The 23,605-nt window shown below is 45.4% G+C and overlaps 1 protein-coding gene across 1 annotated transcript in view; it reads left to right on the top strand.

Annotated features, from left to right (window-relative positions):
• Positions 1 to 20,224, top strand: part of TSPAN32 (tetraspanin 32) — a 30,664-nt gene extending 10,440 nt beyond the window's left edge. The window contains exons 5-8 of the mRNA XM_032691091.1: positions 12,321 to 12,422; positions 13,928 to 14,020; positions 16,159 to 16,242; positions 18,470 to 20,224. Coding sequence (XP_032546982.1) covers positions 12,321 to 12,422; positions 13,928 to 14,020; positions 16,159 to 16,242; positions 18,470 to 18,565 — 375 coding nt within the window. The 3' untranslated portion in view covers positions 18,566 to 20,224. The remainder of the gene's footprint in view (positions 1 to 12,320; positions 12,423 to 13,927; positions 14,021 to 16,158; positions 16,243 to 18,469) is intronic.
• Positions 20,225 to 23,605: the final 3,381 nt, after the last annotated feature.

Genomic DNA, 23,605 nt, shown 5'->3' with positions numbered 1-23,605 from the left:
TTGGAAGAAAGTTGGGGTTTGAATTGTTAACCCAGAGCTTGCTGGTGCTGTGGTAGATGGATGGTGTGGGAGATGCAGGGTGCTGGGGAAGTTGAGTCGAGGCATGCAGAGTTGCTAAAGTGCATCACAGTGAGTAACCATAATCTGGGGCTGGGATGCCCCTGGGGCCAGAGTATTTGGCTGCTGGGGAAAGCAGAAATTAACCTTAGTATTTAGTAGCCTAAAGAATTTTATACTTTTTTTAACCATTTCCTAATCTGATATAATTTGCTTTTTGCATATTTATTCCTCTTCCCATTCAGAGGGATTTGTTGCTATTAGGTCTTCATGAATTCCCCTTTTTACATCCCTGAATTCAAAAAATATAAATTTAAAGAGACTTGGGAGTGCAAAAAAATCATGACATCTTTCTTTTTTAAAGCAGAACACTGATGTTTTAGGCAAGAACCTAAATTATCTGACAGTAACTCAGATAAGTCCTTGGGGCTTTGACTGATGTTCCATGCAGTGTGTCAGTCCCTGTCTCCATTTTGCTCCTCTCCAGTCCCAGTCCCGTGCCATAACCTGCAATGTCCCAGGCCCAGTGAGGTTGTGAGTGATGGGAAACATCATCCCAGTGGATTAGGGATTGATGCTGCCAGCTCATCTTTTTAGGATTACAGATATTGTGATCAAAGACCAGTGTATCAGAAGGCTGGCTGTGAGCCTTCCTTCTGTGATGGAGGAGCACAACTCCTTCAATATCCTGGAGACTCAATCCATACTAGGACTGTTGTGATTGATTTTCCTGAGGACAAGGAGCCCTGTCCCATAATGGTTCACTGTGCTGTGCATAAATTAAAATCCAGTTCTTCTGAAAGCAGAAATCAAGGTTAAAGTGAGGGATAAGGTCCTGGTTCTCTAGAAAGTTTGTCCAGAGCTGACCAGTGGCCACAGGCATTGAAAATCCTTCGAAATGTTTAGGTGGCTGTGCTGGATCAGACTAAAGTTGTTGGCCAAGGTAGGTTGTTGGCCAGCCTGCTGTTGGCCAAGGTAGCAGCATGAAAACCCAGCAAGCACAAAGCAGTGCTTTTTCAGATGACAACAGCTTGTGGCTCAGGTGCCTGCTAGTGGCACCTGCTAGTGCCTCTGCCTTTAATGTTCTCAGTGAATTTTTCCTCTGTGAATTTGTCCAACTGCTTTGGAAACATTAGGGTGAGTGCTGATGGCACAACAACATCTTTTATCTATATGCTTAACTGGCTGAAGCAGGTTCAATCAGAGCTGAGACATCCGTGAAAAAGCCTCTGTGGGTTTTTTTCTCATTATTTCAGGCAAAACCATCAAAATTTATTACATTCAAACTAATAATTTAATATGGAAATAATTTTGTTTTCATGACCAACATAGAAGGGAGGCCTTGAGCACACTTTCCTCCTTCTTCTGCAGAAGGTAAATGATAGATTGATACAAAAGCTGTGCCAGTAAAGGAGAAATGGCACCAGAAACTGCCTGGTTGGTCTTGTGAAATTGTGTTATCCAAATAGACTATTTAGTTATACTTTAATCCAAATAGGGAGAGTAGGGCATAAAAAGTCTGGAAAAAAAAGCTGTATACTGGGTTAATACAGGGATGTGCCATTCAAAAAATATTTTGCTCAAAATATTTAAAAGGGAATTACTTTTACTTGTATGTCTCTTAATCACTACATCTGGTTTTACTTCGAATTATTTTTATCGGTTTTTTTGCTCTGAGCGCCCTGCCCACAAATGCACCCATGGTTATGGTTAGCTTTAGTAATTGGTTGGGTTTTTGTAAGCAAAACAGCAAAGCAGCTTCCACTAGGCAAAATGAAGGGCTTTTGTAAAAGGTTTACTTTCTGGCTAAAAAAATCCAGCAGTGATTCTGACAACAGAAAAAATAAAATACTGTTAGAGACCGTCTTGGGTTTCTCTGCTTCCTAAAATGTAAAGAGAAGCAGGGAATATAAATGAGGGAAGACTTAATTAGAAGTGTCACTTGCAAAACAGATGGAAATTTAGTTTCGATTGAAAAGTAACCCGTCTCACTAGAGAGAGGAATGCAGGTGACAGAGGGATATGCAGATGTGACTGTCCCTCCAGGACAGAAAGACAGGTAGTGCAGTGGTACAGAAAATTGAATGAAGCTGGGGAAAACTCCTGAAGTCTCATTATAGAGCTGTTTATCTGTCTGACTTTCTCAAAATAAAGAACAAAATTAAAGCAGGTGTCCTCTGCTGCCTACTGCATGTCAGTATTCTCAGAAATAGTTAATTGTGGTAATCTGGGGGAAAAATTCAAACTTGACCAAGCTGGTGGATGTCTTGTAAGCCTGATGGGATGTAGACAGCTATCAAGAAAGGAACAGAATTGGGGGATGTAAAACTAAATATGGATGAATATGCCCATTACATGTGCCTGAATCACTGGCCCTGAGAGCACCAGGGAGTTACTGCCCCCATTCATGCCTAAAACAAAAACTTGAATTTTTTCCATGCAAAATACATTGACTTTCCAGTGAAAAGCCAGACAGAGAATTAGCCTGTTCAGTTTGGAAGTGCCAGCTGGGAGCTGCTGGTGGTAGATCCCATCCTCTTCTTCCCCATGGGCAAGGTGACAAACACAGGCAGCACTGAAAGAAGAGCCCTCCCTTCCCCCTGCAAGCTGGGGGATGGGAGGTCTCCCCTACAATCCATGGCATATGCTTCAGTGGTTTACTCCTTTTGATAAAAAAAAAAAAAAGAGAGGAAAAAAGAAAATCTACAGTTTCTTCATAAAGCAGACCCCTCTTACAGAAAATCATCTGAAACAGAAAATCCCAGTATTCAGTTGAAAAATAATTTTGATGGTCATTATCAAGAGAAAATAGATAGAAACATTGCTTGAACATGATGAAAATGAGATGCCCTTTCTGCCTGTGTGGCTCTTTCAGAGCTCTGTTTACAGTACTTATGGAGAAGCTGGATGGGGAAAAAGGAAGAGTTATTTGTAAATATTTGATATTCTCAGACCTGGCACTGTAAACAAAATGTGAGTCTTTTAATTTCCCATTCATTTCTGCTTTTGCGACCTTCTGTAGCTTCTGAACATATTCCTTCATACAGATGCCAAATGTTTTAATTTCAAGTTATCTGCGTTCCGATAGACTCGATGTCACCATAGCCTTTATTCTTGAAATAATGTATGCCAGACATGCAGCAGTCATGAAAGTGAGGTTTATCATGCTTTATCCTAAAAGGCTGCATTGCAATTGTTCCTCCTCTCAGTAGATGTGGTCTAGGCAGGAAAGTGTTGCAAACCTGCCTGAAGAAGGACAGTGGTGGTGCAATCAAAGCAAATGAGAGATCAATGTACATAGGAGGGCAGAGAGAATGACCTCTATGCAAGTGTCTTTGATGGAACAGCTGTGGTAACCACAGAAATTATGAGGTTTTCAGATGGTTTTCAGCCACATTAGGAAGTCCTGGTTCCTGAAGCTGAAGAGCTGAGTCTTGTTTTCCAAAGTTATTTTTACGGCAGTTCCTTTCCCACAAACCGCTGTCTAAGTGAGGTCTCTCAGTCGTTCACAGTGTGGCTGAAAGCAGCTAGGACCTAGGAGGGACATAGGAGAGACATGCCACATCTGGCACAGCTGGTGGGGAGGGCTGCTGCTTCCTCCTCCCCAGCTTCGCTTTTCACCTCACCCATTAACTGCTGCTTTACAAACATGTCTGCAGAGGCTGGAGCAAAGATGTACTTGCAACTGCCATATAGAAGACTTGGTACCCTTACTAACCAACACAAAAATAGAATCACAGAATCATTAAGGTTGGAAAAGGCCTCCAAGATCATTGAGTCCAACCTTTGACCAATCAACTAGAGGCTCTAAGTGCCACGTCCAGTCATTTCTTGAACACCTTCAGCGACAGTGATTCCACCACCTTCCTGGGCAGCCTGTTCAAATGCCTGACCACCCTTTCAATGAAGAAATTCTTCCTCACGTCTAGCCTGAACCTTCCCTGGAACAGCTTGAGACTATGTCCTCTTGTCCTGTCACTAGTTGCCTGAGAGAAGAGACTGATGATCCCCACCTGGCTACAGCCTCCTTTCAGGTAGTTGTAGAGAGTGATAAAGTCGCCTCTGAGTCTCCTTTTCTGCAGGCTAAACAACCCCAGCTCCCTCAGCTGGTCCTCACTGGACTTACTCTCCAGACCCTTCACCAGCTTCATTTCCCTTCTCTGGATTCGCTCCAAAGTCTTTCTTGTAGTGAGGGGCCCAGAACTGGGTACAGGACTCAAGGTGTGGCCTCACCAATGCCATGTACAAAGAGGCAATCACTTCCCTTGTTCCAGAGGCCACACTATTTTTGATACAGGGCAGGATGCCATTTGCCTTCTTGTCCACATGGGCACACTGCTCGCTCATGTTCAGCTCTCAACCAGCACCCCCAGGTCTTTTTTCCTCTGGGGTTCTTTCCAGCCACTGTTCCCCAAGCCTATAGCGCTTCATGTGGTTGTTGACCTCACTTGACCAAAGTGCAGGACCCAGCACGTTGCCTTGTTGAACCCGGGGTTTGGGGTTTTGTTCTGGGCCTCACTGTGAAAGAGGCCAGAGGAGTTTTTGTGCCATGCCATCTTCTGCTGTTCCCATTCCCTGGAGCAGCTGAGCCATCCTTCCAGCAGCTTTGCGGCGCCAGCCCTGTAAGCCAGACAGGATGACAGGGTGGGTCGGTGACAGTAAAGTCACTGTAACATGCAAGAAGTTTTGCAACAAGAATGAGTGTTTTAATTACAGAGATTTGTTCACAGGTAAAAGCGTAAAATGGATTAAATTATGACTTCCCAACTCAGGGGAAATTTTGAACCTGGTGCAATTAGTTGCCCATATTCCTGGCAGAGGGCCTGATTCCCCATGTCCCTTGAATGAAGAGGTTGCTTGGATTTACACTGACTGCAATGATATGGTGATCTCTTAGTTATCAAGTGGTTTCTCATGTTTCTGGGTGATTTCAAAAGCCTGTGGCTTTTGGCTCCATGTGAGTGGGAAGACATTAGCCTCTCTGTGTTGCACTGCTTGTACTCAGAGAATAAATGTAAGGATTTAGCTTTTTATGGGCAGGGAACATAAGTCATCCATATACACCCTTATTCTGCTGCAGTGTTGCTCTGCTTCCTCCAAAGGAACATGTTTACTCTCCCCTCCTGGGTCTGGGAAGTGGAAACAGTCTTCTGTGCTTTGTTAGAAAGCAAGGTGGTACCTTTTAGGATGGTGATTCTCTAACATGGCCCGGGATGTGCAGCTGGACTTAGCAGTTGCAGCTGTTAAATAACAAACATTGCCGCACCTGGGGCTCGCTCTTGAACAGAACAGCTTCCCTTGTCCCTTCCCTGCATGTGGGACCAGCGCTGGTCTTTCTGTCCCAGCCAGTACTTTTGCAAAGCCATACACAGCATTTGCCTGGGTCTCCAAGAGGCAAATACTCTCTTTTCATGCAAAAAATCAGCACATGCATTTCTTGTTTCTGCAGGTATGCAAGGAATGACTGAGAACTTCCCAGTTAATTTCTTGAGTGGGGCTGTAGAGATCCTTCTAGCAGCAAACCAAGTCTGCAGGTTTTCCAGGATGTGTTTGTGCCTATCATCGCTGCCCCTGGTGTATGTTGGGGTGAAGTCTTGCAGGGTCTGGTCTGTCTCATCTGTGGACAATAATTAAATGCGGGCTGAAGTCCTAGAGATTTTAGTGGGACTTAAACACAAGTTGGAGTTGTGTTCATATGCTTTCTGAAACCAGACTTGAAGCATACAGATAGTTTCCTTTTGGTTTTTGATTCAGTGGGGCTGGATCAGGATTGAAGCCGCTCACAGGGGTCTTTCAAGAGCACTTACAAAAATTAGCACTTTGGCTGTAAGAACACTGTGAATAATCTGATGTGCTCCTTGCTCTTGCTGTTTATCTGCCAGGCACAATCACTTTAAGGTAAGGACCAAGCTTTTCCCATTCTCTGAACTCCATGGGAAAAACAAAAGAGGAGGGAAACCCCTCCCTCTTCCTTAACGTTTTAAAATATTTTGACTCTTTCCCAGTGTTTATGTTCTCATCACACAGTAACAGCCCACTCCCCCCAGCGAGACACTGTTCTCCTTTGTCTGAGCCTCCACACAGGCATTTGCACTCATGGGTTCTGTAATTTATTGCTGCCCTGACGCTGAACCCACACGGCCCCATTTCTGCCGCTTTCCGTGGCAGAGCGTTAGCTGGAGCTCCCGCCTACAGCAGCACCAGCCATGGTACCTGAGGCTGCTTGGATGGTTGCCATCCCACCTTCATGCACCTGTGGGATGCTCACCGCAGCAGGACAGGCACCACCAGCTCAGTGAGCTAACAGGGCTGCCTTGGAGCTGGCTCTGTTGCTGATACAACCTAAAAACCTAATTAAAAAAACCAAGGAGACTTTGATACACTGAGGCTGGTGACACGCACAAGGAGTGCAGGCCCAGATCTGAAGGATTTAGGGGAAAAAAAAGTGTTGATGTTGATTAGCTGCCCATCCAGCTTCCTTATAAAGCATCTGGTGCTCTGCCGCAGACACAAAGCAATGCTCCTGGCTGCATCCAGAGTAGCACAGAGGTGGCCTTGGCGATTTATGGCTTAGTTGAGCATGAGGCTCTGATGTCCCCCTGCCCACTGGCCAAAAGGGGTGTATAGCACCCATACGGTTAGATTTTTCCTGTTCTTTTTGGGATGTGGAGATAGGAAATGAGGAGGAGGTGAGCAGGGTAACAGCTCAGCACTTCCACATGTTTTAAGTGTTTTGTGTGAGGACCTCATGGAAGCACTGGGACTGAAGAGAAGTAGCTTTGCAAGGCTTTGCTTTTCCTGGGTTATTTGTTCCACAATGGTTTTTGGTCTCTCTTCTTCTGTGTATTTCTTCAGTGATTGTCCAAAGGATGGTCAGGGTTTGTCTGATCCTCTGGCAATACCAGAAAGTGGGTGGGAGTGCATATGTCTTCCCCCCCCCAATGTGTATAGATAGATATAAAATCTGTATCTGTATATAGATATAGGGGCCCTCAAAGGCTCCTCTGGTTTGCAGTGCTGGCCGGATTTCTGCATCTGGGAATGACTGGCTGGAGGAAGGCTGGAGAGGAGGGGAGCTAATAAGCGATAAAGGAAATAAAAACTTGCAGCAAGCTGTAATGACTGTGTGTAGACAGGCAGTGAGGGCTTGGTTGAGCATGGATGGGGCAGCTCGTCTTACCATGTGCTCGATCCATGTGATGGGAGTTGCTCTGCAATCTGGCTAAAGAACCCAGCCTGGCTTTCTCTTCTCTGTTTCATTGAAGTTGCAGCATTGCTTTGCCCAAACCCAAGCTGTTGCATCTGCCTCCCCCCTGTTTCTGACACGCTGTGAACACGTGCGCTTCTGCACACCAGGGAGGAAAGGAAAGGCAGAGACAACAAAATGCAGAAGTGTTTTTCTTACTGGAACAAGGAAGAATTTTGAGTGAGTTAACCACTTTATTCCAGTTTCACATCTTAACTGACTAACTTGCAGTTCATAGCCAAGTGGGGGAGTCTGTGGCAACCACCACTAAAGGGACACTTCTGAGTGGTGCCAGTGAGTACATCCTTCTTGGTGGTGCTGAAAGAACATGAAGTGCTGAGGTTGCAGATTCTTCTGAGGCTGCGCTGCATGTGATTGGTTTGGTACCTCAAAGGCACAAAGGCCCACAGGAGCAGAGGATCCTCCTCCTGCTTCCTGTGCTTGTCTTCCTCCTCTGCCACATCATGAGTGTTCCTGTTTATCAGAGGGGAGGAAGGTGGGCTTGTCTTTGAGATAATTCTGACAGCTCCTTTCGCTATTATTGTTCTTGAGCTGTCTTCCTTCTCAGCCATGTCAGGAGTGTTCCTGTTTATCAGAAGGGAGGAAAGTGGGCTTATCTTTGAGACAATCCTGAGATCTCCTTTCACTATATTCTCCTCAAGCTTCTGCTTTGTAGAGGGATTTTTGGCCAACAGCAGTTGCAAAGATGGTTCACTGAGATTCAGATCATTGTTCTTGGTACAAGTCTGCATTAGTTTCCATCAAAGCAACACTCTCAGGTTGCCTAGGCATGGGTATTCACTGGCAGCAGGATGGGGATTCATTGGCACCTTTGACTTGCAAAGGCATTGGGAACTGAAGGTGGACCTTCTTGTCTCATGTTTCTGTTCCAAATCCAGTTACAGGGAAAAATTATCCTTGATAAATAACCTAAGTCAAAAATGTCAGTTTCCTCTTAAAGGAGGTAAGACAGAAATTTGCTTTAGTTTTAAATAGACAAGGGCAAGAACATTAATGGCTTAGAGTACATGTCTTCCTGTAGCCATAAATTCTGCTTCTTGGGGGATAAAGGATTTAAAGGATGATAAACAATGTCAAAATTCCTTTTTTCTTTTACTTTAAATGAAAAATGCTACTTATTGAGTCAGTTGGAATCAGCTGCATCAATCTCAGTGGTGATTTTCCATTTGTTGTATCCAGCAACCCATCGATATCATCCCTAAATGAATATTTCATTAAGGAATGCAGACAGAAATGGGAGGCAGCGATTATTTAACTAATTTAGAGTTGGAACATTCACACAGCTTCTTCCAGGAAAAGAATTACTGTGAGGTGTGACCTCCATATCACTTAACCTGGAGATTTTTCTTAAGCCCAGCTGATGCTTTATCTTCAGCTTTTGGCGTTTCAGCATTGCAGGTGCAGTGTCCTTCCAAGGGAGAGCTTGTCCAGCAGAACTCCTCCAGCAGTGGGTCACAGCATGTCACTAGGAACAGGAAAATCCGCTTGACCATAATGATACTTATATGTGAGAGGAGTGTAAGACCTTTCAAAAAGAAGCCCAAATGGACTTTCTGTTCTCCAGCTGTATTGGTCCATTACATGCTAAGTACTGTTTAAGGGATGGAGCACAGCTGTTGGTCTTAAAGCGTGTTATTAACAGTATCAGAGTAAGCACTCGAACTTAAAAGGCATCCTGTTGCTTAACCATGAGAAAAAGCATCCTGATTATTTTTAGTATTCTTTTTTTGTCCAACACCTGGTGCAAGATACAGAAAAAGAAAATTGTCTTGAGGCAATGGACCCAAAGTTGCCCATCAATGGCGTGTGCAGTGGAATCTGTTGAGGACAGCAGCTGAGGATACAAAGCAGTGCTGCAGTCTAGATCTTCACTGTGTTAAGTCCTGGACCAAAGGAAAATATAGGGATGAACTTGCATCTGCTGGATGAATCAATGTTGCAAATAAGGATAGATCATGAAACCACCTGGTGACTGTCTCACGCTTTCAGGTTTTATTTTTTACATCATCAGGCATGCTTGAGTTAGCACAACATTTTGGGCTGGATAGATGCTGCCATGCGCTACCGGTGTTTCAGACCTTGGCTGCAGCTCTGAGTATAAACATAACCCCATCCTAGGCAGCAAAGTGCAATGTTTTGGACTTGTAAGTCTTCTCTTATTAAACCAGACCTCTCGTATGCTGTTTTCTGCAGAGAAGGAAGCAGCCAATGGTAAATACTGAGATTTAGTACTATATACCTACCTCTGAAATATTTACATGAGAAAACATACCACTGCGTTGTATAAAAACAGCAGTTTTTCCCTCCCAAATCAAATGATCCTAGCAAAAATCAAAAAGATGATGCGGAGGAGCTACAAGCAATTTGCTCTTTAAAAAATGGGTTTATAATTTGATATTTCCTTACTAGGATCTGAATAGCAAATTCAGATAATCTCTGGATATAAATGCTGGATATAATTACTAAATAAAAATGCTGAGAATGACTAATCAGCAAATTGTACTCTTAGGCTTGCCCAGACACACATTCTAAGAGGAAGTTATTGCTATTATATATTTTTCATTTAATCTCTTGTGTTTCAAGTTTTGGAGGCTGCTTGACAAAATGAAAATAAAAAAAAAAAGTAGATAACTGAGAAATCGGCTCACAAGTGAGCTCAGAAATGGTGCAATTGAAGTCTTTAGTAGTCATTATGTACTTGGAGATTACCATCATCATCACCATCACTGTAGTTGAACGGGCTGTGAAATGGTGACTGCTCGTGGTTTCTTCCATTATTGTTTCCAACAATTGAATTAATTTTCTGCCATGATTTTATTATGGGCATCTTGTTCCTTCAGTTCTTTCCTATCCACTCTCATCCTTCAAACAGTCTCGGTCTCAATGTTTGACATCATTGCATGATACCTGAAATAATAAGGAAGGTGCAAACGTGCACCACTGTATCAGGCAGTACCTCTCCTGATCAAATTGATCCTCTCAGGGTTTCATGAAGCTGGCAGGAGCTCACCAGTTTGACAGCTGCCACAGGCGGCAGCCAGCAGCTGTCAACATCTGGGCAGAACTCCTGCCCTCCTCACAGGTTACTCAGTGCAGCGTGACCACCACAGGGGCTGCTGAGGAGGACATCAGCCTCAGTTGGTTGCTGAGGTTTATTATCAGCACAAAGTACTAATGAACATTGAATTTCCTGCGCAGTGAATTTGTTCGGGTGGCATGGTCAGAACCTACTCCTACAGGGAGCCTGTGATGGTCTTTGTAGTTGAAACATCACTGGACAAAGTCTCATCTTACGTTGTTTTAAGTTGAATATAATTGTAAAGTCAGCAGCAAGACCCAGCCCAAAACTCACTGTCAAAACGCAACTTTTTTTGACATTTTTCATGAGGTTTTGGGGAATGTGCCCAGCCAAGGCAGGACTTAAAACTACCTGTCCAAACTTTTCCTGTCCCAGACTTCAAGAGACCTTTAGAAGCAGTTAAACTTCTGGATAGCTTTTAACCCTTGAACTCTTGCTTGAACCTAGAAACTAGTTTGCTTGAACCCTTTTTTAACTTTTTTTTTTCTTTTAAGTCATCCAAATTTAGGTCTTTTGGAGGAAATCTCAGCATCCTGAGTCTAATGATAAATATTAAAAGGCAGAAATTGCACATGCAGCACTGTTACTTTGTCAAAACCCATATGTATGTTATCACTGAACAAAATAGTTTTTATTCCTGAATCTCAGACTGGAGTTGTGATATTCAAAAGGTAATAATCTCTTGGTTAAGAAGCCTGCTGCTTTGTTCTTCCTTTCTCCACAAGAGGAGGTCACAAGATTATTCTTTTTTCATTTTTCTTAATCCAATTCTTCAGTGGAAATGGACATTCTTTTTATTGAATCCATTTATCTAATTGCAGCTGCTGGAAAGCTATTTCATGGCCACAAGAAGTTAGAAAAGCTTGGATGTTTTCCTTTGTATTGGGTTTTAAGGTTTGCTCAGGGGAAGGTTGATGCATAAGTCTGCTAGAGATCTTGTGTTACTGCTGCACCCATCCCACTTGATGCACTCTGATACACAGAGGGGACAAAATGAAGATCCTCCCTCCTTACTTGTGTGGAACAGCTCAATGTCCCACATTTTGCTAAGGAGGATATTTTCCTTGGCTCAGAAGTCTGAGGTGCAAAGCCTTACTGAGGGGTGGCTCTGTTCCCCTCCATCCTTCCCCATGCAGCCACCTGCTATGCCTGTTTCACCCACTGATTTTCCCTCCTGAAAGCCAAGCACTGCCTGTAGGCCCACTCGGCTCAGTGTTCCTGAAGAAGCAAGGAAAAAGGAAAGGAAGAAATAAGGTTTTGACTGCAGGCAGTGAAAGCAATTGTCATATTTTTTTTTCCTTTGACACCCGAGCAGGAGTTGGCTGGGATCTGTCAAGCTGCAAGTTCTTACACGTTTCGTAAATATTTAGGGTCTGACTCACCACTGAATCACTCCTGTTTTTTTGGCTCTGTTCGGAAAAACTGGTCTGTCACTGGGATAACACCAGCCCTCTGAGGTCCTCTCGCCTTTGTATTTTAGCATCTCATGGTTGTGTGTGCCTGTCCTCACAGTCCCCACATCAGGACAGGGAGATGGCATCACCCCTGCCTGGCAGAGGAACTCAGAGGAACACTGGTCACAGGTACCTGAGTTCTTCTCTGACACTGAATCCAAAACTAGCCAAAAGCTCCATCAAACAGCTAGTGAGGCCCCAGCATGATGCTGAAGGGTCCGTGCATGGCAGAAGGTCATACACCTACAGTGCCACCGACTCTCTCATGGGACTCACCATGTCCTAGATCCCTTGGTGCATAGTGGGTCATATACCAGCTCCTGCTGCTGTGTGGGGGTCATTTAATAGCTACACTGCTTCTATTGCTGGGAGAGCTTCTGGGGGAATTCGAGAAGAGCATGATTCCCTCCAGAGATGACTGTGATCAGTGTTTTGCATGTACAGATCTCTGCTTTCATTGCAGGTAGAAGACAGCATGATGGATGTGTATGATTTTGTGTACGAGGAGGTGAGAAGGAACACCTCCAGCTTCAGGAGGCACGAGTTGACTGCCATCCACAAAGCAGTAAGTTGTCTTTCGGCCGCAGCAGAAAACCTCGCCCTGGGATATCTTCCCGATAGTTTCAGCAGGCTGGGACTGACACCTGTGTTTTGCCTTGTGGGTGCTGCAATGCCGTTTTCCCTCAGGAACCAAGTCCTCCAGCCTGCTGTGGAGTCTGCTCCTCCCTTCCTATTCTTCCTTTCCCAGGTCTGACCAACCAGATTATCAACAGGAGGAAAGGGTCACCTATCAGAGCATCACTGTGGTGCAAGATCTACAAAACTTCCACACTGCAGCTGATACATGTATTGTCTGTCTCAGCCTGCCCTCTGGCCCTGCTCCCTATCTGTGGTACAAAAATGTGGATGTATATCTGGTCAAGTAGAGAGGAGGGGCAGGAATCCCACATAGTCTAGCAGTAGTATTTGGAGTTGGTTATTTCTATTTACCCCTGAGTATATGGCTGAGGAGTACTGGAGGCTACATGGCCTTTTACAGAGCTGGAAGCTGCTATCAAGCTCCCAAAAACCGCTGCCTAGGATGTTGTTGGCGTAGGGGACTTCTCTGTAGCTCAGTAGGTGGGCAGGGGTGGTTACCCAGAGCACAGGGAGGATGCTTGCCCTTGAAGCCAAAGGAGATGAGTGAGGATGTCCCCCATGGTGAGAAACTCATGAGTCCCTGCTGAGTACAGGAGATGCCGTCCCTCTTGCACAGCAGGGCCTGTTTGGGTAGTGAGTTCATGGTACGCAGCAAGTCTGGGTGGGAAGGTCAGCTCTGCTTGCCTGTTCCAGAAACCTCCCACGCAACTCACTTTGTCCTTCTATGTTTTCTTAAATCATCATAACAAGTACTTTCCAAAGCTACTTCTATCCGTGCTTCTCAGAATGCAGAGGAGGGCAAATGTTTCCCATTGCAGCAATGGTGGTGGCCCTCAGAGCCATGACCAGGCATGAAGGTGCTTGCTCTCAGGGTTGTGGAGCAGCACATCCAGAGTCTCACTTGACAAGGAGAACCAGGGAGAACCAGGCTTTGCCAGTTGTTTATTTTAGACACTTTAATTGATGGAGAAACAGTCCTTCTCCTCCTATGATTTTTTTCCTTCTGCCAGAGCTCCAAACTGGACAGTGCACCATGGCTACAGGAAACCAGCTCCACAGTGGCTGTTGCTGGGGTTCCCCCCAGCCCGTAACAATCACTGGAAACATGACTGTGCATCCCTGGGTTTTCCAGAGCAGCCACTGTGAGCATTGGTTATGACCATGGAGAGAGGCCTTGGCCTCAGTCCCAGGCAGCAGTCCTGGAGGAGCATGAGCAAGTTTGGGGACAAATCTGCCCACCTCCTCTGAATTTAGCTGCAGCTGTTGATTCCATACCTATGTACTCTATTCCTTGCCACCCTCGCTGGATAGACCTGCCTGGGGCAAGAGGGAGAAAAGTGGCCCATTGCTGACACCTCCTGATTGCTGCAGCAGCTGATGGCGAGGGGAGAGCCCCAGCAGGTGACTGGCAGACTTCTCCCTCTCTTCCAGTTCCTGTGCTGTGGGAAGCACTCTCCTTTTGGGGACACAAACAACGTTGAGCACCAGACATGTCCACCTGGCCAGGCACACAATGCAAGACAGGTAAGGTAAAAGTTTCTCCCACCCCACAGTGAGGTTGTGCCACTACTTGCTACCTGTCAAAACCTCTCTGGAGTTCAAGTGTTAATGAGAATTGTGGCTTTTTCATGGTTTGGGGTTGAAATGGGTTGGGATTTGTTTTGGTGGGATTTTGCTGTATCAATAACAACACTGGATGCAGTACTGGAGTGCTGCTCCAGCTCTGGGATCCCCAGCACAGGAAGGAGGACATCAGCCTCTTGAGTCGAGTCCAGAGCAGGCCACTGAGATGATTAGAGGGATGAAACACCTCTTCTACAAGGAAAGGCTGAGAGAATTGTGTTTGTTCAGCCCTGGAAAAGAGGTGGCTTAGAGGTTACCAAATTGTGGCCTTCCAGTACCTGAAGAGAGCCTACAAGAAAGATTGAGAGAGACTTTTTAGAAGAACATGTAGTGAAAGGACAAGGGGGAATGGCTTCAAACTGAGACTAGGTTTAGATTAAATATTAGGAAAAAATTGTTTACTGCGAGGGGTGATGAGGCACTGGAAAAGGTTGCTCAGAGAGGTTGTGGATACCCTGTCCCTGGAGGTGTTCAAGGCTAGGCTAGATGAAGCTCTGAGAAACCTGGTCTAGTGAAAGGTGTTCCTGACCATAGCAGGAAGGTTGAAACTAGATGATCTTTAGTGTTCCTTCCAACCCGAACTATTCTATGATTGTACAATTCTGTGAATTAGGAGGAGGAGCCCCAGTGGGGCGAGTCATACACTCGCAGATGCAGTTTCCTTTGCAGTTCTAGAAAGCCTCCAAAATGCTTGTGTTTGCAGCCTATCACTTCCCTCCAACCTATTCTTCATCTGCTGTGCACACAGATAGTGTGAGATATCATGGGCATGTGTCTGAGCGCAAAAAACCTCTTTGGCTTTTCTATGTGACACTGGTTTCTGAGGCTTAAAATGTGTTCTACTAACAGCCAATGTGGAATTTTATGTTATTCCTTTTTCCCGGGGCATTAAATAGTTAATAACATGAGAAACTCGTGAAGCAGGATGATGATACCCAGCAGTAGCTTCATCAAGCACACTTCATTCGTCCTCTTTTGCAGTATCTCAGTGAGGCTGAAGGAGAAGCCACTAGTAATAGATTGTTCTGCACTAAAGCCACAATCTAGACTTCATACTCTCTGAGTGAACCTATTTTACAATTATTTTTCTTCCGCTGGAGTAGCCAAATAGTAGTAGCTGAAGTATCTAACACCACCAGCATCAGTATATGCCGTCTCTAGGAAAAGTAAAACCACGTCGCTACAGCAATACAAACACATTGTTGTCAGATGAAGATGTCAAGCTCTAACAGGACACTGTGATGTGCAGGCACATCAGCCCACAGGGCAGTGTTTCAAAGCACTCCTTCTGGGAACGTCACATCTCCAGGCAGGGTCGACCTCGGCTCAAAGAGCAGGAAGGGAGAGCAGAACAAAGCTGGGCACCGTATGGGTGACTCCATCCCTCCTACCTAGTTGTTTGTGTTTCCCTTGCCTTGGAGCTGGGGAAGTGGGTGGGAGGATGTGCTTTATAACACAGGAAACCACAAAGTTTGGTGGCTGCACTACATTCACTACTGGCTTTGGGCACTCTTACGTCACTCTGCAAATCGCTTCATCGAGGGCAGACTTTTGCATTTCTGAAATGGCTCTCTTGGCTAACACCTCCTGGATTTTTGTAGGGTCACTGGCATGCTTAAGACTAATGTATACTAATGCTTGCAGCACCTTGCAAAATTGAGCTATTCATTAGTAACCTTGGGGAATGCATTTAGCATCACGGTGTGCTCTGCTTTTCTATCTTTCCATTTCCCTCTTTCCATTTTCCAGTGGGTGAAAAGATAAAAGCTTTTTCATGACCACACTTACACATACATCCTCCACAGTACAAAATGCATCACACCAAGAAAATCATAGGCATGTTGTAGTAATAGAAGATGTACCACAGGTGTTTGCCTTGCCAAGCTGCAGCAGCAGCAGTAGAAAAAGGGAGAGATGCCCAGCTGTGCAATGCTGTGCCCCTCTCTTGCCTCCCTCTCTGGGGTTGTGGCAAGTGGTGTTGGTCCGAAGTTACCCATCAAGATGCTGATGTGCTGCAAGGGGTGTCTCTCTCTTCCCAGAACTGCCTACAAGAGATCCAGGACTTTCTGAAGAAGCACATGGACTTTGTCTTCTTGCTCCTGGGCATCGCCATTGGCTTCACGGTAACACTGTCTGTCCTTTTGCACTTTGGTCCCTGAAAGGCAGGCCCCAGTGGGGAAAGCTATACTAATTTAGCCCCCAAAAACTAAGATTTTGGGTGATTCTGGAGACCAGCAGCAGAGAAACAAGCAGTTGTGGACTCCACTATGGAAATTAGGAAAGGGCCAGGACCTGTCTTGGCCAGGCTAATTGATGGAGTGGTTTTCCTGCAGGAATAGGCTCATTGCACAGTTTTTCTGCCAAAATGAGGCACAGCAGCTGGCACTGGGGAGCAGGATGCAGCAGCAGTTGCATTTCATCCACTCAGGCTTGCCTGTGTATCTTCACCTGCGAGCGAGAGGTCATGTCACCCAGCTTGGGGCTTGCAGATCAGGTAGGAAGCCAGCAGCAGTGGTGGAGAAGGAGATGCAGTAAAAGCTCCATATTTTAGGAAACTTGCTGCTTCCTAGCTCAGCCTGGGAAGTTGCTGGGTGCAGCTAGAGCTGGGAGGTCCTGAAAGCTACTGAGCACCAGCAGTGGAGTTGGAGAGCTGTGCAGAAAGGGAAGGTCTCATTCTAATAATGACAGCTAACAAACTCAGTAAGGCTCATCTCAGGCAGTGAGTGGGTAAATCATGGGCTTGAAAGGAGCAGGTTGCAAAGGAAAGGAGCAGAGCATGTTGTCTGGGCTCCCAGCTTCTGTCTTTGAAGGAGAATCTTGCAGAGGAGGGGTTAAATAATCTTCAGAGGATGGCTTGTGTGTAAAGGATGTGCACTGAATTTGTGAGTATTATTTGGAGGAGGACAAAAGGAAAAATGAAATGCTGCAAGAGGAGCATGTCTTTCAGTGATGGGGGAGCTCAGTGGCTGCATGGAGGTAGTCTCTTTGGAGCTGGAGAGGGTCACTAATTAAACACAGCCTGCTTATATACCCACTCACTGCTTGGCAGAGGTGGATCACTGTAGTTACCTCTACACAAGCACTCTGCACATGTGGTGTTGCACAACAGAAAAGAGAATGTGCCAGGAGACTCATTTCTTCACTGTGAAGGGAGGTTTGGTCTGCTATGATATCTCCATGCACATCCCCAGTTGAGATGACCTTTCCTGACTGAAAGTGTATTTGAAGATCGTTTTACATCTTGTGTCCACCTTGGCGCAATTATAGGTTAGAAGATTCCCGTCCATCTTAAAAAAACCCAGAGGAACAAACACTTTTTAATTTTATACTGCTAGCAGTAAATGAAGCAAACCATCAGGCATTGCTATGGAGCTATAAATGTAAAGTCACGTGTGAATATTTGATGTCACTTTCCAATTTTTCTCAGCTATAGGGAAAATTTCACTGCAGCTATATTCAGATAAAAGCTGGAGCATTTTTGTTATATGTATCCTTTTTTCGCAGCTTGATGCCATAACCAGATAAGGCAGCTGTCTTTGAAGCTTGTGCTAGAGGAAACTTCACTGCACGGTTCACTATTGTGATGGCAGGATGCAAAGGAAGCATGTGAAGAGGGCTATAGCTGCTCTGATGTCACCGTCCCTCATCCAACAATGCACACATGTCCCCAGATCAAGCTGCAAGCAAAGGCACTTGAACATTTGGGCATACTTTAGGAAAGAGTATGTTGTTAAAGCCCTTGTTATCCTTTCCACAGAAGCCTTAGCTTTGATATGTTGCCTGTGTAAATCCTGGTGTGTTATATATCAGGCAGAATATCACAATATAGAGGAAGAATACAGCTCTCCTCTGTATTCGTAACTACGCAGGTTTGTGGGGTGGGGTTTGGAGTTGGTTTAGGTGTTTGTTTGTTTGTTTTGTTAGTTTTTTACTCCAAACAATACATGGGTGGGGCTTTTTTCCCCCATGATATCTTTACAAAAGGCTATTATTATGAGAGAGACATTTTTGTTTGCAAAGAGGAACGTTTTGTGGCAGGAATTTGAAATATGAATTTCCTGGTTTCATCTTATTTCTTGGTATTTTTAGGGCTGGGTTTGAGCTGTGCTGTGCTAATTCCAATCAGATGTTTTAACTACATGTTGCCTTTTTTTGTTCCTCCCATGTCAGAATTGGTGTTCACCACATCACTGAAAAACAGCTCTCTTAAGAAAAATGTGACACCCTGATACATAATTCAGAAGTGCCAAATGGCCAAATGCAACATCTATGATTGCTTATTTGCATAGATGAAGGATCATAATCAGTTATCCATTTAGTTGTACGCCTGTCTCGTTTATTTCCTTTTAGGTTTATGGAATGATCCTAACTTCATTCCTCTGGTTCTCCATCCACTTCAGCAGCAATCTGGACAGGAAAGGCAAATACATCCTGCGAGAGAGGTAGAAACCCGATGCCTGGGCATCCCTACCAGGTAGAGCCAGCTCTTAACACAGGAAAACGTCTGAATTCACCCACAAAATCCCCTGGGAAGGTATTGCAGGGGTCAGATGGTGGGACATGTGTCACACATTTCCCTTTCTTGCACTACTAGCTGTCCTGCATTTCCAAGCTGGTCAGAGGGGATGATGCTCTGAGGAGAAGTCTCACATCTTTGCCTCAAACAAACAAGGTGCCTGGGCTTGGAGATGCAGATTCCCTTACTGGGAGAAGTACGGGCCGTAGCTCCACAAGTAGGATACAAAGAGCCCCCTAGGACAAAAATGGAGGGAGAAGACCAGCAAAAATCACAGTCATCTGAGCAGTTTCTTGTGACCCCCGAAGATGCAATGTTTCTAGGAGGATGGTTTTGGATCACAGCCCAGGATCAATCTTGTGCAATCGGTAAATAAATGGACACAAAGTGTGTCATCACTGATGGGAAATGTGCTCTCCCAGCCTGGTCACTCACAAGGATTGACTTTGGACACATTTCTGATCACACTGGAGTACGTAGGTATCGAATGACCGTCAGCTGTTTTTCCTCTGTTTTCAAACATTGCCAGAGATCAGGAGAAAAATGAGAAAGTAGTGCATGAGCTTTGAAACAACTGACCAGCACAAGGACACATTCCTCTGTTATTCTTCCTTACTAATCTAGTATAACATTGTTTTTTAATTCTTAGGATTTAGTCAACCTCCTCGAGCTTGATGACACAGTGAGTTCACAGGGGCTTGTTCAACTTCCAGCCCCAGCTCTGTTTTATTTGGCTTCACTAACCCACTGTGCTGCTGTGTGCCAAAGGACTTTGATATTACACATACACACAGAAGTTTAAATCTATAAGAGAACAGGACTGATCTCCAGCCAGGTCAAAAGCTACGAAGTCCAACTCCACATCCCCTTTGCACCACCTTATCAAAAATAAACAGAACTTTAAAAAGGCTGTCAGTCTAGCTGAAAAAAACAGCTTCCTGGCATGCTTTGCCCTCGTGAGGAGGCAGAGCTGCTTCTGAGCTGAAACCCGTCATTGAAATGGATGTAGCACCCGCTGTAAGTTATATGGATGCATGAAATGTCTGTTGAACCAACAGACCTTTCACTCCTCTCCTATGCAGTGGCTTTTAGATGTGAAAAATGATAAGTAGCAATTGTTTATTGAGATAAACATGGAAACCCCCATGCTGATGTTCAGGACAGGTCCTGTCCCTCAGGCAGGGTCTGCTACACAGGCAAGAACAGCAGTACAGCCTACAGCACTTGGCTGGCATTTTAACATGGCTGCAAATGCCTTGTGTTAGAAAGAATTACATTGTGACGGGGTAAGGGAGGGCTATCACTTCTCATCCCGCTCCCTTGGGACCAGTGGAGCTTCACCATTGACTTCACTGGAAGCAGGATCCAGTTCGAACTGCTCCAGTGTAGTACTCAAGCTACCTCCTGGCAGTCACCAACACAACTGAGCCTGGCAGGCATTTAGGGGTGGTATGCACTTGACAGCATACTCACTTTCTAGTGGTGAGAAAATATTCACTTTATATGTATTATCATGTATCTTCATCTCTGGAAAGAGACAATCTCCCTTGTGAGCTCCAACTGCTACTGTCCACCCACTGCTACTGTTATTCCTCAGGCCAGCTGGCAGCTCATGTGACCCATGGTTGCTTAAATAAAGACGAATTTCTTGGGAAAGGCCTTAATTCCTTCTCTTTTTCTGCCGTGTATGAGGCTATCTGCATTGCTTGGTGGTTTGCATCATGGAGGGCACTCAGTAATTTTTCAGTGCTGGGAAGAGATATTCCCCAGGCAGCTGGTGCTCGCCTGTCCCAGCAGCATGCTGGAGGTGGAGGAGAGGATGGCGTTGGTCCTTTGGAGGAAAAGCAGCGGCTCATCAGCCTCATCCTACTCTTGGCCGGATGATGGGGCGGCAGGCAGGTACTTCTCAGGGAGTAATGCAACCAGAGGGAGGAAAAAAGCTTAAGGACATGTTTAAGCTATAAAGATCAGAGTATTTATATGGAAGAAATCTCTATGGTTTCACTTTTTTAAAGACTAGGTAGTCAGGTCTTGCCCACTGCTCTGCGTTGGCCATTTAACTGCTGATATTCTGCCATATTGAAAAACATCATAGATGAACAAATTGGTGGAGTCAATGTTATTGGTGTGGGTTACCTGCTCAAGCCTCATCTGATAGAAAAGATCTCTGTTAAAGCTTCAACACCAGTATTGCTAAAGCTTGAGATGCTCCACCTTCCCAGGTCAGTTTCTAATGTAAAGGGATAGGACAGGAGTAGCATATATATGATGGCCATTGGCCATCTCATGAGCTTTATTCCCATTTCACTGGAGTTCCCCTGCAAGGAGGAGCACCTTCAATGAGCAGGTGACAGAGCCATGCCCAGCTGGACACGCTCTTCTCCCAGAGCTTGTGTTGTGTGTAGCAGCAGGGGTTCCTGCCACCGTGCAATGGCATCCTGCTGTAATTTTCAGGAGCAGAAAAGCAGATATGTTCAACTCCTCGAATTTTAGAAACCCATTACAGAAATGTGCAGCGTTAACATTTGTTTCGCAGTTGTAGAAGTGGCAGCACGCAGAGATGGCTGGATGGAACCTGCAAGGTGGGTGAGCGTTGAACAGTATTTTTACACCTCTGCCCACAAAAAGTCCCTGTCCTACAATGTCCTTAATTTGCTGCTCGCTGGGGGCGGAATACAGCTCTTGTGCAACCAGAGCAAAATCCCAGGAACTTATTGGTAAGCGGTGCCAAGATTTACACAGTGTTGAGAAGAGCAAGAGAGAGATTTTGTTGGGAGAAGAGCATGGAGCTGAGCACTGGAGATGCAAACTGGCAGACAGGCTAGGAAACACCTGCAGAGCAGTGAGCCTTCCTGGGGCTTGCTCTGGCAGAAGCTGCTTGTTATAAAGCCTGTCAACATACACTTTGATGGGAAAGAAAACCTATTTATGTAGGCATATGCAGGAGAAAAAAAAAGTACAAAACAAAGGTGCAAAGTTAAATATCAATTGTGAATTGGCTTCAGCTAATTGTCAGTTAAGCTGTAGCAATTATCAGTGATTTCCTCTAAGGTCATCTAGGCAATCATGGTTTGGCCTCTCTATGAGTATGTGTTAGCTTGGGCTCATGAGTTACCCTTTTCCTTTTGCTTTAGACAACCCTCCAGCTCTATCTGAGGACATGGGAAGAGGGAGCAACCTAAGACCAGGTTGCCCTGGCCTGTGGAGGTACCTGTAAACCTGAGGGGCTACCTATAAACCTATGGGACCAGGGAACATCAGCCTGTGGCAGCAGCAAGAAGCCTTTTGTGCTGCTCTCCACCCTTCGCTGCCCATGCACTGCTCGGGTCCTGCTCTGCTAACATGAACATCAAATTCCCCTGAGGCCTTCTGTGGGGCTTGCCACGTGCTCCTGGGTAGCCTGACCATAGCTTGCTTATGAGCTAGATGAGCTTTCCCAGCATCTGCTCCGACAGCAGTGGATGATGCTTTTTCAATGTATTGCTCAGGCAGAGCTGCAGGTGGGCAGTGTGCAGCTTTACACAACAGCCAAGGATGATCAGGGCTTCTGCAAATCAAGTTTTTCAGTACTCAGAAAAAAAACAAGGAACTCAGAGCACTTGTGAAAAGCACAGGTTAAGTAGTATACTGAGTCTCTAGAGGGATTTGCTGGTGAGTGTGAGAATCTTTCAGTCTCGTGGTGTGATGTCTCAACTACAAAATGGTTTGCTATTTCCTGCTCTATTGACTGTGTCTGCCAGTTCCCACTGCCCTCGAAACACAACTTCCTCATGCAACAGCCCCTTTGCTGTGCAGCTTGGATTCATGCCTGCAGCAAGCTCCTAGAGACACTGCTGAGCAAGTCCTTCCAAAGCCTTAGAGTTGGCAAATGTGGGTGGACCTTTGCATGCTGGGGTGGCAAGGAAGCCACCTCCTGCCAAGGTGAAGAAAGCTGTGTTTATGAGCTGAAGACACATTAAATATTTTTGGAGGTAATAGTTGATAGACATATGTTTTTCTAACCAGGTGCAGAGCAATGCATTTGCAAAAGCATCTGGCTATAATTCTCCTCTAGAAATGCAGCCAGAGGTGGAAGATGCCCCACATAGATCTCTGCCAGCACAGCTGAAAAGAGGTAAGGTCAGAAACTGCTGTGAATACACGGTTGGATCACACATGGCCTGCAACTTTCACATGGAGGGTCACTGCAGCTTTCTCTGTTAGTAAAACCCAATCTTGGCCTGAAAAGTGATTTTTTTCTGAACTGTGTAGTTCGTCTTCTGGGAGAATGAGAAACTGGCAGCAAACATCAACCCCATCCACTGAGAGATGTAAGACCATGTGGGACAGGGGGGGAGAGCACAGGATTGAGCAGGAGGAGCTCCGGAGCAGTCTCGGAGGCTATTTTGGAAAAACACAGGCTGTGTGTGTTATGCAGCTTTTGGCTGTAGCTGCCAAACCCATGACCAATTGCAGGCCTGCTGGTGAAGCTGCTCTACTCCCTGCTGTGCTGGCCCTCTCACCCCCAGCACATAGTAATTGCTACCTTAAGTCACCTGGCATTTTGGAGGTCCATCAAATAAATTTATGCCTGGAGGCAAACTGCATATCTACCTCTACCGCTGCCAGGAGGGTCAAGGAGAAAAAGCCATCTCTTTATCTGGAAGAAATACATGGTGGTTTCTCAGTTCATGAGGAATTGGCACATCTTGGGAGAAATAATTTCAGACAAGCCTGGAGGTCCCAACCAACAGCTGCTGCCCTGCTGTTTTCTAGATGCTATTCCCTTAAAACCCAGCAAGAAAAAAGGAAAGGTCCTTCCCAGCATTTTTGCAGAAAGATGCATATCCCTGCATTGCTCTCCCTGGAGTTACTGGAAGCCTGCTAGCTGGGTTGTTTATATTATCCCAAGACAAAATCTCCACTCTCGCCTGTCAGCGTCACTAAGTGGTATTGTTTAACCCCCGTGTGTAGCAGCTTGCTCATGGACG

The sequence above is a fragment of the Chiroxiphia lanceolata genome, chromosome 6 (assembly GCF_009829145.1).
Source record: "Chiroxiphia lanceolata isolate bChiLan1 chromosome 6, bChiLan1.pri, whole genome shotgun sequence".
NCBI classification, from domain to species: Eukaryota; Metazoa; Chordata; class Aves; order Passeriformes; family Pipridae; genus Chiroxiphia; species Chiroxiphia lanceolata.
The sequence above is the reverse complement of the archived record's forward strand: the minus strand, read 5'-3'. Positions and strand labels throughout refer to the sequence as shown.